Source organism: Caretta caretta, chromosome 19 (genome assembly GCF_965140235.1).
Source record: "Caretta caretta isolate rCarCar2 chromosome 19, rCarCar1.hap1, whole genome shotgun sequence".
Lineage (NCBI taxonomy): Eukaryota > Metazoa > Chordata > Testudines > Cheloniidae > Caretta > Caretta caretta.
In genome coordinates this window covers 9,682,196-9,696,338 of record NC_134224.1, presented here as the reverse complement: position 1 = coordinate 9,696,338, position 14,143 = coordinate 9,682,196, and the positions used below count along the sequence as shown (strand labels likewise).

General features: G+C 42.5%; 1 protein-coding gene across 2 annotated transcripts; it reads right to left on the bottom strand.

The window, feature by feature from the left end:
* Positions 1-200: 200 nt before the first annotated feature.
* PDIK1L (PDLIM1 interacting kinase 1 like) lies at positions 201-12,844 on the bottom strand. Of its 2 annotated transcripts, none has more exons than XM_048825987.2 (3): positions 12,683-12,844; positions 9,203-9,504; positions 201-4,154 (listed from the first exon to the last, which is right to left on the bottom strand). In XM_048825987.2, exons 1-3 carry the CDS (start codon positions 12,696-12,698, stop codon positions 3,414-3,416), a joined length of 1,059 nt encoding a protein of 352 aa, XP_048681944.1. In that variant the 5' UTR covers positions 12,699-12,844; the 3' UTR covers positions 201-3,413. The 2 variants fall into 2 exon arrangements, with proteins under 2 accessions (XP_048681944.1, XP_048681945.1); XM_048825988.2 differs by lacking the exon at positions 12,683-12,844 and adding an exon at positions 11,931-12,025.
* Positions 12,845-14,143: the final 1,299 nt, after the last annotated feature.

The window sequence follows — 14,143 nt, the reverse complement described above, 5'->3', positions numbered from 1 at the left end:
AGGGTTCAAAAGACATCAATCTAGCACCTTTCATAAGCACTAAGTTAATTTAAGAAAATGACATACTAAGAAACCGATACCATTCCATAGTCCTTTCCTGGCAAGCAAGTGACTGAAAAAGTCTGTAGTTTAGGTGATGGTTAAATATATAGCCCAATGACACTGACTAGGAAGAAAGTTTCTCTACAGTCTCCAAAAAGTTTCATTTAAATTCCAATTTTATTAAGTTCATGATTGTTTTGAAATAAATTACACAATAATTTTCTGCCTTTATAAATTCTTCATAAAATATATTTTACAACTTTAAAGAAAGATTAGAAAGTCTTCTCTTTCTGAAGTGCTGATGAATATCTTGACCTTTGTGTCATGCTGGTGAATTATTTTGTAGCTGCTACAATATTTTGATCAAAGGTTTTACATCAAAGATTCAAAAAAAAAAACAAACCACCAGACCAACAAAATCACACAAAAACCAGAGACCTCAAGGACTACCATTCAGTGTTAACCAATGAAACACTCAGCTTCACCACCACCACCAGGCTAAGCACCATGATAGGGTCTTATAGGTACCCCCAGCCTTTAAAGTGGCAATCAGTGCAAAGAAACACTTTGGGAAATCAACAGTTCTACCGTATGATCCATTAACTATCGTTTTAAATTAATTTCTCAACAAAAGTTAAGAAGCAGGATCACTGTTATCCTTTGAAACTCTTCAGAGGAGATTAATTGATTCACAAAGAAGGTAAGCGCTAAATATTATTCCAAGACAGAACAACATTTTAGGGTACATTAGTGAACAGACTAGTATCCCTGCTTTGGTATTTTGATATTTTTAAAATCTTCAAGAGTGTCGTTCTAGCAGGGCACGATCTTTCATCTTACATAACCCTCAAAAAAGTATCAACTTTTCAGTGTTGGAATGTTACTAATACATTGTGCAGTACCACTGTGCACACAGTCACAGCTTTACCTTCCTCCTTGCACTGTGACCTTGTCTTTAAAGGCAAGCTGGGGCTTCTGGTGTACTGATTCAATTTACAAAACATTAACAGAATGAACAGATGACTTCCAATAAGTTCCATTTATTAATTATAAAGTTTAAATTCCAACCTTACCTTTATAGACAAAGTCACATGCAAGAAAGACAGTGACATCACGATAAGTCTGCTCAAGATGACCAGGGGCCAATTTTCAGTTGGTATAAATCAGCAAAGCACTAATGAAATCTATGCCAATTTATAGCAGCTAAGGTTCTGGCCCAATATGTTCTATCAACATCTCAACACGACAATACATCTTTTCCTGAAATCTATTGCCATCTTGCATTTCTATAGCATCTTCAGATTTCTAAATGCTTTAGAACCAATAAGCCATACAATACACCTCTGAAACATGGAAGTATACTCATTGAGAGAGGCAGAAGTTAAATAACTTGCCTATGGTGACAAAGCGAGTCAAAAATAAAATCCAGGGTTCCTTGTTCCCTGCTAACCCGCTACACCACACTACACTGTGCAAGGACAGAATACAATTGGCTCTTACAAATTCCTAAAAGTTTAGAAAAGTGACCAATAACCTTGCTTCATGGTCCCTTCCCTTTTTGTTTTAGGAGCGACAAACTCTACTTTTCATTTGTGGTAAGCGTTCACTTCACTTCATTCACTGACTGGTCAGTTTCACTTTCTGATGTTTACACAGCACCACTAGGGTGCAATGTTTGGATTGCAAGCATTCCAGGGGAATGTTTAATCCCAAATCAGAAGTATTTCATTTTGAAAGTTTTAAAAATTTTGTGAACTTGGTTTTGTAAAAAAGTTGTTTAAAAGCCCACTGCAACTTTAAGATTTTACTCAATCAGACAAGACATTTGGATGAGTAAATTTAGTCTCAGGTCTCCTCCCCCAATTATGATAATTTAAAGGGTAAACAAGTAAGATCATGCACCTGAGCTAGTTGGTGTTCATGACACTACTGCAAAGCTGTTTTAGTCTACCCTAGAATGCACTCTTCATGGAAGTTCTCCATTAACATATGAATCAGTTTTTGTGAAGATGGATTAAAAGCCTTGTACTATTTCAAAACTTTTAGATTTACCACCCAGGATTAAAAATCAAATCAAAAAGGAATAAAACACTACCTCTTAATATGTAGAGAAACAATGCAAAGATTGGTTAAAGTTTTCCACATGAAAAGTTTAACTGAAGCTGCAATATTTCATTCACACACTGAATTTTAGGACTTCTCGCCCACATTTGAAAATGGAGATGCTCACCATTTAAGAAAATCATCCCCACAGCACGATCACATTAAGTGACATAACCATCAATGCCAAGAAGAAAGGAAGCACAAGTGACTAACAGATCTGGGTAACAAACAAAAGGGCACAGAGAAATTGTGTTTCAGTCTTTTTTTGGCAGGGGGAGGAGGAAGTGTCTTAGAGTACTATTTTATCTGCTGGATTCCTCTATTGAGTATCTACATTTTCATAAACCAAGTTCACAAACCGAAAGTGCTCTAGTTGCTACTGGATTATAGATGCACAAGTGCAGGCATGTTAGGAAACTGTAGCCTAAGGCGTTAGAGTATTTGGTTAGCCAAATAAAATGAAACTGAATAATTAATGATTTAAGGAACAAGCTAGCACATGATTACATAAGTCTGTAATTTGATTCCCTCAGCTACAACCTTACTAGGTGGTAAGTGCTCAGCTAAGAAACATCTCAGCACCTTTAAATCTTCAGATCCCTTTGCATTGCATTTTTGTCTATAAAGTCAAGTTTTAGGCCTTTTTTGTTTACATTTATAGGATATAAAAATAAAAATGTAAAAAACACAATTCATTTGGGAGTGGGGAGGGAAGTAGGCTTTTCATTTATTTTCCTCACAGATCCCAATCATCCAGATTCACACCAAATAATTTAAACAAAAGTGGCATTTTCTCTGTATGGAATGCAAACTCGCACGCTCAGTCACTCACATATGCATAAATATATACACATAGATTTACTTTACAAAGTACAAGGGGTTGCATTACCAGCATGCAAACCTCCTCTTCCATGGGAGTTCCTAATACTGTGATAGGAAACTGGAATGTCTGCAATATTCCATAACATATTTCTGGAAAGCAAGAACATCTCAAAGCATGAATTTTTTTGGCCAACTTATATAAATGATCATCTTTACATCCACACTTGAGTATAACATCTTGGTAATATACATATAAATGTATTTATAACAAAATGGCCAACTCAAATTTACTTTAATTTATGCAAATCAAAAGAAATTCAGTTGGTAAAACTAAACCCTGAAGTTCTCAGTTCAGGTTTGTTTTGTTTTTTGTTGCCACAAGGCTGCACTGCACCATTGTTAAAAAACAGAAGCAGCTCTGTTGAGAGGATTATGGGTATTGGAGGTCACGTGTCCCAGTTGCTGTCTTTAAAAGCAATTTTGACTAATCTGAGTTCTAGTTCAAAAGCATCAGGACGGTCTTGTGGGTTGGCAGCCAGCATTTCCTTAATCAGCTGCTTCATACGGGCATTCATAGATTTTTTCTTTACAGGGATGAGAAGTTCCATTTTGGGGTTTTCTAGAAGTGCCTCCCCAACTGGCACAATCTCTGTTCCTTGCTTCACATAGCTTCCCAAAAGTTCTTTCTTAGTCTCTGTGTCTATGAAGGTGATCCTTTCTAACATTGCCCAAATTATAATTCCCAATGCAAAAATGTCTGCTTTTGCAGTGTAATGTCCTTCCCAGACTTCAGGGGCCATGTAGAAGTCAGTCCCACATGCTGTTGAAAGAAAACATTTATTTACGTTGACAGGTTCTTCAGGGTTCTGTCCTGAGGCTGAACATACCTTACTTAACCCAAAATCAGCTACTTTCAGAGTGGGTTCCAAGTCACTAGCATCCATTCTGCTTTGCGAGATCAGAATGTTGTCAGGTTTGAGATCACGATGGATAATTTGATTTTTGTGAAGGAAAGCCAGGGCACTGCTGAGTTGAAGCATGAAACTGGTGTTGGTCTTGCGGCTGGGCTTTCGGGATAGCAGGTACTCATTCATATCTCCTCCATCACAGAAATCCATCACAAACCAAAGGTAATAGGCGCTTCTGGGATCAAAGGCTATTTCTCCTTTTAATGAGGTCTCTACAAGCTGTAACAAGGAAGAGAGATTTCATATACCTGTTCAGGAAGCATAATTCACAGAAACAAAACTACTGACTGAAAAAATAATAAAAGAAAGAAACAGAGGGGGACAAAAGTTACATTCTTATCTATTTCATGTAAAATTTAAAAAAAATTTAAATGTCAATGAATTTGACAATTCTACTAACTCTCTGCCTGAAAAACATAGCTCAAACTCCAATTTAAAACCTAGAGCTATGGGCAGATAAAAGTATTCTGAAAGATACCCAAGTATCACCTTCCCATCTATTTCAGCTGGGCAGTGTCCCAGCCATTCACCCACTCTAACTTTAATCCAAATACAGTGTTTCAGCAGGTAGCACTGGTACAGCGCCAAGGAGTTACTTGTCCTCTGCTGATGAAACATTATGTAATGGAAGTCTGAAACTTACTTTTCACTCCATCTCCATGAATAAATTCTAACGTACTATCCATGAATAAATTCTAACGAAGAACAATCAATATGCATAGCTAAACAGCAATAGAAACTAACGAGCTTCTGCTTTTGCTGAAGTTATTTTAAAGTAATCACTTATTAACTAGCTATTTTCCCAGATGCATGGAATATATTTGAGCAGGAATTTCCAGTTACTGATTTACATGAAAACTAATGAAACAACTAATCAGCTTTGTTAATCCTAGTTACACAACTGTACATTTGCTTATTCAGCTTGTGAGGTGGCTTTCAGCACATTCTGGAAACTAAGCATTTCAAACCACGTGTGTTTATAATAAACACCACATACTACCAATACATACTGGACTAAGGATACTTGGAAAGAATTTTCAAAAATCAAAGCAACTGCTAATAGAGCCTTCTAGGAACACTTTTTGAATCAACAGTGAGGCTCTTCTTCTGAAAAGTGAGTGAAAAACACATGGCCGCTTGAAAGTGAAATTGTTAACACAGCTGTGCTCCTAAGGTTGCAAGAGCAATACAGCGGTGCACAGGCAATCCAGGAAGTTTTTGGAAAATGTAGGGGACAATTTCCTGGTGCAAGTGCTGGAGGAACCAACTAGAGGCAGAGCTCTTCTTGACCTGCTGCTCACAAACCGGGAAGAATTAGTAGGGGAAGCTAAAGTGGATGGGAACCTGGGAGGCAGTAACCATGAAATGGTTGAGTTCAGGATCCTAACACAAGGAAGAAAGGAAAGCAGCAGAATACAGACCCTGGACTTCAGAAAAGCAGACTTGGGCTCCCTCAGGGAACTGATGGGCAAGATCCCCTGGGAGAATAACATGAAGGGGAACGGAGTCCAGGAGAGCTGGCTGTATTTTAAAGAATCCTTATTGAGGTTACAGGGACAAACCATCCCGATGTGTAGAAAGAATAGTAAATATGGCAGGCGACCAGCCTGGCTTAACAGTGAAATCCTTGCTGCTCTTAAATACAAAAAAGAAGCTTACAAGAAGTGGAAGATTGGACAAATGACCAGGGATGAGTATAAAAATATTGCTCGGGCTTGCAGGAGTGAAATCAGGAAGGCCAAATCACACCTGGAGTTGCAGCTAGCAAGAGATGTTAAGAGTAACAAGAAGGGTTTCTTCAGGTACGTTAACAACAAGAAGAAAGTCAAGGAAAGTGTGGGCCCCTTACTGAATGAGGGAGGCAACCTCGTGACAGAGGATGTACTCAATGCTTTTTTTGCCTCTGTCTTCACGAACAAGGTCAGCTCTCAGACTACTGCACTGGGCAGCACAGCATGGGGAGGAGGTGACCAGCCCTCTGTGGAGAAAGAAGTGGTTCGGGACTATTTAGAAAAGCTGGACGAGCACGGGGCCTGATGCGTTGCATCCGAGAGTGCTAAAGGAATTGGCGGATGTGATTGCAGAGCCATTGGCCATTATCTTTCAAAACTCATGGCGATTGGGGGAGGTCCCAGATGACTGGAAAAAGGCTAATGTAGTGCCAATCTTTAAAAAAGGGAAGGAGGATCCTGGGAACTACAGGCCAGTCAGCCTCACCTCAGTCCCTGGAAAAATCATGGAGCGAGTCCTCAAGGAATCAATTCTGAAGCACTTAGAGGAGAGGAAAGTGATCAGGAACAGTCAGCATGGATTCACCAAGGGCAAGTCATGCCTGACTAATCTAATTGCCTTCTATGATGAGATAACTGGCTCTGTGGATGAAGGGAAAGCAGTGGACGTGTTGTTCCTTGACTTTAGCAAAGCTTTTGACACTGTCTCCCACAGTAATCTTGCCAGCAAGTTAAAGAAGTATGGGTTGGATGAATGCACTATAAGGTGGATAGAAAGCTGGCTAGATTGTCGGGCTCAATGAGTAGTGATCAATTGCTCCATGTCTAGTTGGCAGCTGGTATCAAGTGGAGTGCCCCAGGGGTCGGTCCTGGGGCCGGTTTTGTTCAATATCTTCATAAATGATCTGGAGGATGGTGTGGATTGCACCCTCAGCAAGTTTGCAGATGACACTAAACTGGGAGGAGTGGTAGATACGCTGGAGGGTAGGGATAGGATACAGAGGGACCTAGACAAATTGGAGGATCTGATGAGGTTCAACGAGGACAAGTGCAGAGTCCTGCACTTAGGACAGAAGAATCCAATGCACCGCTACAGACTAGGGACCGAATGGCTCAGCAGCAGTTCTGCAGAAAAGGACCTAGGGGTTACAGTGGACGAGAAGTTGGATATGAGTCAACAGTGTGCCCTTGTTGCCAAGAAGGCCAATGGCATTTTGGGATGTATAAGTAGGGGCATTGCCAGCAGATCGAGGGACGTGATCGTTCCCCTCTATTCGACATTGGTGAGGCCTCATCTGGAGTACTGTGTCCAGTTTTGGGCCCCACATTACAAGAAGGATGTGGAAAAATTGGAAAGAGTCCAGCGGAGGGCAACAAAAATGATTAGGGAACTGGAACACATGAGTTATAAGGAGAGGCTGAGGGAACTGGGGATGTTTAGTCTACGGAAGAGAAGAATGAGGGGGGATATGATAGCTGCTTTCAACTACCTGAAAGGGGGTTCCAAAGAGGATGGCTCTAGACTGTTCTCAGTGGTAGCAGATGACAGAACAAGGAGTAATGGTCTCAAGTTGCAGTGGGGGAGATTTAGGTTGGATATTAGGAAAAACTTTTTCACTAAGAGGGTGGTGAAACACTGGAATGCATTACCTAGGGAGGTGGTGGAATCTCCTTCCCTAGAAGTTTTTAAGGTCAGGCTTGACAAAGCTCTGGCTGGGATGATTTAGTCGGGGATCGGTCCTGCTTTGAGCAGGGGGTTGGCCTAGATGACCTCCTGAGGTACCTTCCAACCCTGATATTCTATGATTCTATGATAAGCAGAGACTGAACAAGGAACATAAATAATGTTGTTCAAACTACGTATTCACATTTTACCCACACCTCATGACAGTGAAATTGATGCACTGTGGCAGTAGTGAGGAGTCTTTTTAGAGAAATAAGTCCTAGCAGTACATTTTTTCCTTCTTCCATAAAGTCCTCCTAAGTCTTCATAGTATTTAGCACCTTGGTTCAGACCTTTAGTCCACAAAGTTCAATATCCTACCCCTGACAGTGGCACAACACCAACAGGTAGGTCCTCAACTAGTTTAAACTGTCATAGTTCCATTGGCTTCAGTTTATACCAGCTGAGTATCTGTCCCCAAATGCTTCATAAGAAGGTACTTCCCCTTTACTACTTGCATACTGCATCTGGCCAATTCTGTAGTGTTCTATTTTTTGGGTAGGAACAGGGCAAGAGATTTGACTGCCCCCATCTTAACATGTATAATTATAAATGTCATTATAAAGTTACCCAAGCCTCTTTGAAAGTCTAGATACAATAGATAATTCTATACTTATAAGCATTCTGGGACAGGTGTTATCATTTGCCATGTTTGGGTCTCGCACAAATGACCTCTGACTTGATTGAGGCCTCTAGGTGCTACAATACCAGTAATAATAAATAGAAATGTATTAAACTTGAACCCATGCTCTTTGTCACTCCAGCAGTGCCCTGTAGATCATCCTTATTCCATCAATCCAAAATAGAAAGTTTCCTTAGCTCGCCTAGTTTAAGGTCATTAACACTGGTATAATACCTCAATGTTCCCTTTAACAACAGTGAGCTAGGCATTTTTACAATGTTCCGCAGCAGTCATGTCTAACATTGGACAATGACTGAATCAAAGACAACGAAAAGACTGCTAAATTGTGAGGGGCCTTCCTGCGTTTGTACAGCACACAGCCCAATGGGGCCTAAATCCTGACTGAACACTACCATAACAAATATTTAATAAAAGACCTGCACTAGATGCAAAAAACAGGAACAAGTGTCTGATTATTACATATCTGATCAACTCTCACAATTTATCTTTAATGTGATAACACATGACATATAAATAAAGTAAACATTTGGTAAGTATTCACTGGATGTGCTAGTCACACACTGAAGAGTGATATTTATACATAAATGAATTTACTTTCTCAGATATCTATTCCTATCATGCCCTTATCACCTTTGCTTCTCTTTCAAAAGCTTTTAAGGTTTATTTGCCCTTTTTAAAAAGTAAAAATAAATCTCTCTTGCATTCTGGTAATGCACTTCCTGGTTACTGGCAGAATCCTAAGCGATGGCTTCCTAAGCAAAGATGGTTACTTCCTCTACTGAGGACAGCTGGCATTTAGAAATCCGTGTAAGTTCTGTCTTAATAAATCAGCAAATGTCCATTCATGATTAGAGCTACTGTAGGGCTTTTACCCAGAAAATACAACAGTGTGTATCTGGATTGTGTTTTGTTTTCATTCCCTTAAATTGTCAGAGCTAGATGGGATTTTAGCTGTGTGACTTCCATTAAGTCTGCTGGAGTTGCATGGCTATAAATCTGAAAATCCAGAGGATTCTGTTTAGTAAACCCATTGTATTCAAACATCTCTAGAGAACTCTTAGCATTGTTTACACTGCGTATAAAGACAAAAAGCTAGCCATACCTTCCCCACTTCTTCCTGCCCAGCTAGATACCCATAAATTACTCCCATCCTCCTCCCAGTTTCATGTACCTGTACATAAAGGGAAGAACTGGAACCATGGGACATCTTCTGCACCATACCATCTTTCTGTAAGATGCACTCCTCCAGATGGATAACATTTGGATGCTGGCTCTTGATACTGCTCAGTGCCCAGAACTCACGTAGAGCTAGTTCCACATTCTCTGGAGCATGACACCGAATTTTTTTCACTGCAACCCGCGCAGAGGTCTTCCTGACGACTGCTTCATACACCACACCGTAACTACCACGACCAACCTCCCGTATTAGATCGTACTTTGGCTGGCTACTCACCATCTTCAAGGTCAAGGATTCTGGGGGAAAAAACAACACGGGACTAAATCCTATGAATATTGATCGATCTGCATTTCCTCTCTCTGTATCAGTTAGAGAAGTATCATTTGGGCTAATCACTGTGCTTCAAATCATCAGTATTTTCATTCATCAAATATAAATCAGATTGCAATGAGCCATTACATTCAGATGTTACCGATATGAAGCCTCAAACTTGTTTAGTAAAACCATGACTAATGCCAAGAAGGATTTTCAAATATACACTATATACTAATGTTATCGTCATTTTAGCCGGCCTTTATCATAAAACTTTCACAGTTCAGGCACAACAACACTCATCTCTATCTTTCACTTGTATTAGGTCAGGACAGAACTGTCACATACCTCTCTCAACTGCTTTATCTCAACATCTTTTACTCTAACTCTGTGTACAGTATCAGTGGAGTATTGTGCTTTCTTTCACCATATATTATAGCATTTTACCAGTTAAGGTCCTGGCAGAAGCCCATACTTAGGGGATTTTATACATAGTTTCAAACGGCATTAAGTAGGAAGTCACATAAGACAAGGGTGAACATTTTCTGTTGTAGTTTAACTATTAAATGATTTTCTGGTACCGAGGCAAAAGGAGTACTTTGAGATATATTTTAATTTTTAAAAATTAAATACAAACAGCTTATTATGAATGGACAGCTTAAACAGGACAAGATATTTAAAAAGACATTCTACATTGTTTACACTCAAATTCTAGTTTTGTTAAGAAAGGATGGAGGCTGGACTAAAACTTATATGTTCATATTTAAAAAAAAAATCACAGAAATATACATAAAAATCTTCCTTGCAAGATTACAAATCTAAAAATACAACAGCATTGTACGAATGCAAGCCAACCAGAAAGGAACACTAATTACAGACAGAAAATAAACTTTGGCCAGGTGTTTGGCCAAGCAGAGTGATTTGCAAAGAGAAAATAAATGGACTAAATGGCAAAATAGCAAATTAGATTATTAGAATTAAAATTTTTAAAAGTTAGTGACACAGGTAAGTATATTTACAACAGTAAACCATACACTGAGGACTACTTCACTGAAGCAACCTTCTATCATCAGGCAACTTTCAAGTATCTACAAGGTTTGCAGCACAAAAGAAATTACAAATATCTTCAGTCTCATGACAACATCAGTGCAGATATATGGAGACTTGGCAGCAACATCTTTGTTATGTTTACAATCTTGAATGATTTAAATGTAAATCTATAAATTCCCCACAGAAACGCCACTACAATGTGAGATTCAGATAGTAATATTTACTTAGCCTGCTCCTATAACATCATGATATAAGCATATGGAGAATAGTGCAGCCTAAATGCTCAGGTAAAGTAACTAGAAAACACACAAAGGAAGGTACACACACACACACAAATGGTATCAAGTTCGGATATTTAAAAAAACCAATAAAATGAATGTAATTGTGAAGGAAAGCCACACATTTCCCAGACATGGGTCATCTCAGGCTCAGAGCATGGAGCACAATTTACCCTTTAAGCATCAGTTTACTATACACTGTACCAGAAACACTCCCACTGCTAAATAAATATCAACTGTCACCTGTCTTCCCCACTGCCCTCTTTAAAAAAAAAAGGGGGGGGCCATTTCCAGACACCAGCCCTTCCTCTCATAGGGCATCAGAACATTCCCAAGTATCATCTGGGTCTATGTAATAATCTAACCTGACCAAACCTCACCCCCCCCCCAGCAGACACACGCTCAATAAAAAGCCCCCCCCCCCGGTTTTGTAATATCAAACTTCACATATTCTCTACTCCGAGGACTGGGGAGCAGCAGCCAAGTAAAGGAAGGGGCTCCTGACTGACTGACAGGTTAAGTGACTTTTATTGGGGTGTTTAGAGCCCACATGTTTCATCCACATTTCGCTCAAGTACTGGAAAGACTACGGGGGTGGGAAAGTCCCCCTGCTACACCCTCCCGCCGGCCCTTCAAGGAGGCAAACTCCCTCCCCCCCTCCCCCGCCGTTCTCAGGTCCTCCCTGGAGACCTCCAGCAAAACCAGAGCTGGTCTAACGTTCCCGGGGGGGGGGGGGGGGGCAGCAGGAAACTAAAAACCCTTCGCAGGCCTGCTCCACACCCCAGAGAGCCAAGCAGGGCACCAGCCCCAGTCGCTCCCCTACCCGGCAGGTGAGGCCTCCCCTCAGCCCCCCCTCCTCAGGTGACCCCTCCTGCGCCTCAGCCCCCCACTCCCCTCCCCTCAGCCCCCGCCCCCTACAGTCCCCTCCCCCCTCCCGACAGCGGGGGACTCGCGCTTGCCCTGCCCCCGGCACGGAAGGAGGCCGCGTTGCTCGGGCCGCCTGTCAGCCGCTCCTCCCCTCCGAGGGCCCGCTCGGCTCCCGCGGGCCCTTCGCTGGGCAGCCGCCCCCGACTCGATGTTACCTCAGCGCCGCCGCGCTCTCGCCGCCCGGCCGCCATTATAGGGCTCCCTCCCCCCACTCTCTCACACACACACACGCTTTGGGCGCCGACACACCCCCCTCCGCGCGCCCCCGCCGCAGCCTGGACTCGGCTCCCGCACGCGCCCGGCCCTTGCCGCTTCCCCATTGGCTGAAAGGGCGGGCGAGCCCCCGCTCCTTCTTTGTGCCGCGCGCCGCCGCTTCTCATTGGCTGGGCCGGATGCGCGCTGGGCGGGGCTTTGCCTTGGAGCTCGCGCCGCTGCTAGCAGCCCGCCCGGTTCGTTCCCCGCAGCTCCATGCACCGGGGTCGGGGATGCACCAGGGGTGCAGCTCCCAGCGCAGCACAGGGGAGACGAGGATGCACCGCTTCAGGCAGCTGGGGGAGGGTTGGTTTATGGAGGGGGCGGGGGTATGGCGTTCGTGCAGCTCACGTTAGGATGCAAGGGAGAGGGGAGGATGCGCCATGGATGCAGATCGTAGGTGGGGGGGGGGGTATACACCACTTCGCGCAGCTGACATAGAGATTGGGGGAGGGGGTTGAGGAAACCACGCAGTCTCCCTCTCTCTCTATTATCCACACCCCGCTGCAAATCCAACCTGCAGCCCTGTTCCTGTTAAGTAATAATGGTTTGAATTGCATAGGGCGGACCCATTATCCCACGCCTCCCGCAGCCCACTTCACCAAGGGGACGCTGCTGCCCCCTGCTTGCTGCCGTCCCCTGTGCAAACACCTACCGTGTCTGTCACTCATAGATGCTGATTTTCCTGCTGAATTTTTATGTATTTCTCATTTTTCTCTTCTGCAATTAGATCTTTGCCATTAAAAAAAATAAATCCTATTATTTTGCCTTTCTTTAAAAGAAAAAGCAGCCCGTATTAGACTACAACTTATTGTTTGCCACGCAGGGAGGAGGATTGCACCTTTTGTTATCCCTTGTCACCGTGTGATGGGGACATGCCTTTTAGGGGGCTGCAAGCACATTGAAGGATGCAATCATTTGGTAAGATCCTTCCCCCCCTCTTCTCAAGAGGATGCAAGGTTATTGGTATCTTCCCTTAAAGGGACACTGTCTGCATTTTTCCCTGCTGGGTAGCAGGAAGACACACTCATTGACTATGCGGTGTCACCTGCAAGACATACAGTTCAAAAGTGATGCTGGCAGGCAGCTGAGGTCCCATCTTCCTTATACCTCCCAGGTCAATGTGGGAGCAAAGGGACCACTGCATGCACCTCAGAATGGGTTAATGTTTAGTGCCCCTGGACTTCATAGCACAAGACTATCAGGTATCAGTCTTCATTAGAACACTCTCACACGGCTCACAGGCAGGGATCAGCATTCATTACACCCCTCATTAATATCCTCCAGCACCTGCCTGTGAAAAACAGTCAGAGTGGAAGTGCCCTGAACTGGAGCTTCTCAAAAGCCTGCCTCTTCCCAGGAATGGTGTTGCACCAGTGTTTCCCCCAGGAATTGAAATTAGGCGGGGGGGGGGGGGGGTTTGAATATACGGAAGGGGCGCGAGGGCCGACAAGGGTTGAGACTGTGAGGGCGAAGGGAGGCTGTATGGCACCATAGTAAAAACTGAAAAATGTTTCACGACCATTTTATTAGATTTAACTCATGTTTTAAAATCATCACAGAAATTAAAGTTGGCTCTTCGGGCCTACTATGAAGCACTACACCTATACCCTTCTTGGTTTTTTGTTGTAATTTTGCACAACTCTTTGGTATCTTGTAGTGTCTGTAACTTCCAGTCCTTCATGATATGCTCATGATCAGGCAGAAGGTGACTTCTTTCAGAATACAAAATTCTATTCAGTGAGGAAGAAGATGCTCAGCTGTAGCTGTTGTGACTGGGAGTAGCAGGAGATGAATTCCTACTTCATTCATCCCAGGAAACAGAGCACAGAGATTCGGTCGAACCACTAGTGATGATAAAGAAGAAACAGTTGAAGTTAAATCTTCATTCGTTCATCGTATGATATTCCACTCTGTGTTCAAATTTCTCTATTCTGCCCTGATCACATAGAAGTCCCATTGCTGGTAGTGCCTCACTCCACTCAACTAGAGGTGTTTTATAAGACAGGCATCTGTAAAAGCTACGTGGAGGTTGAGTAGAATCCAGAAATCGCTATTGTAGATTTGTAAGAATCAAGTCTGTGTACTTTTTCAGCTGGCTTAACAAACACTTCTT

Excerpts from the sequence above, each read along its gene's own strand:
- PDIK1L (XM_048825987.2), bottom strand. Across the intron at positions 4,155-9,202 it reads GTTCTTCCCTTTATGTACAG|CTTGTAGAGACCTCATTAAA; the intron begins GTACATGAAACT and ends TCCTTGTTACAG.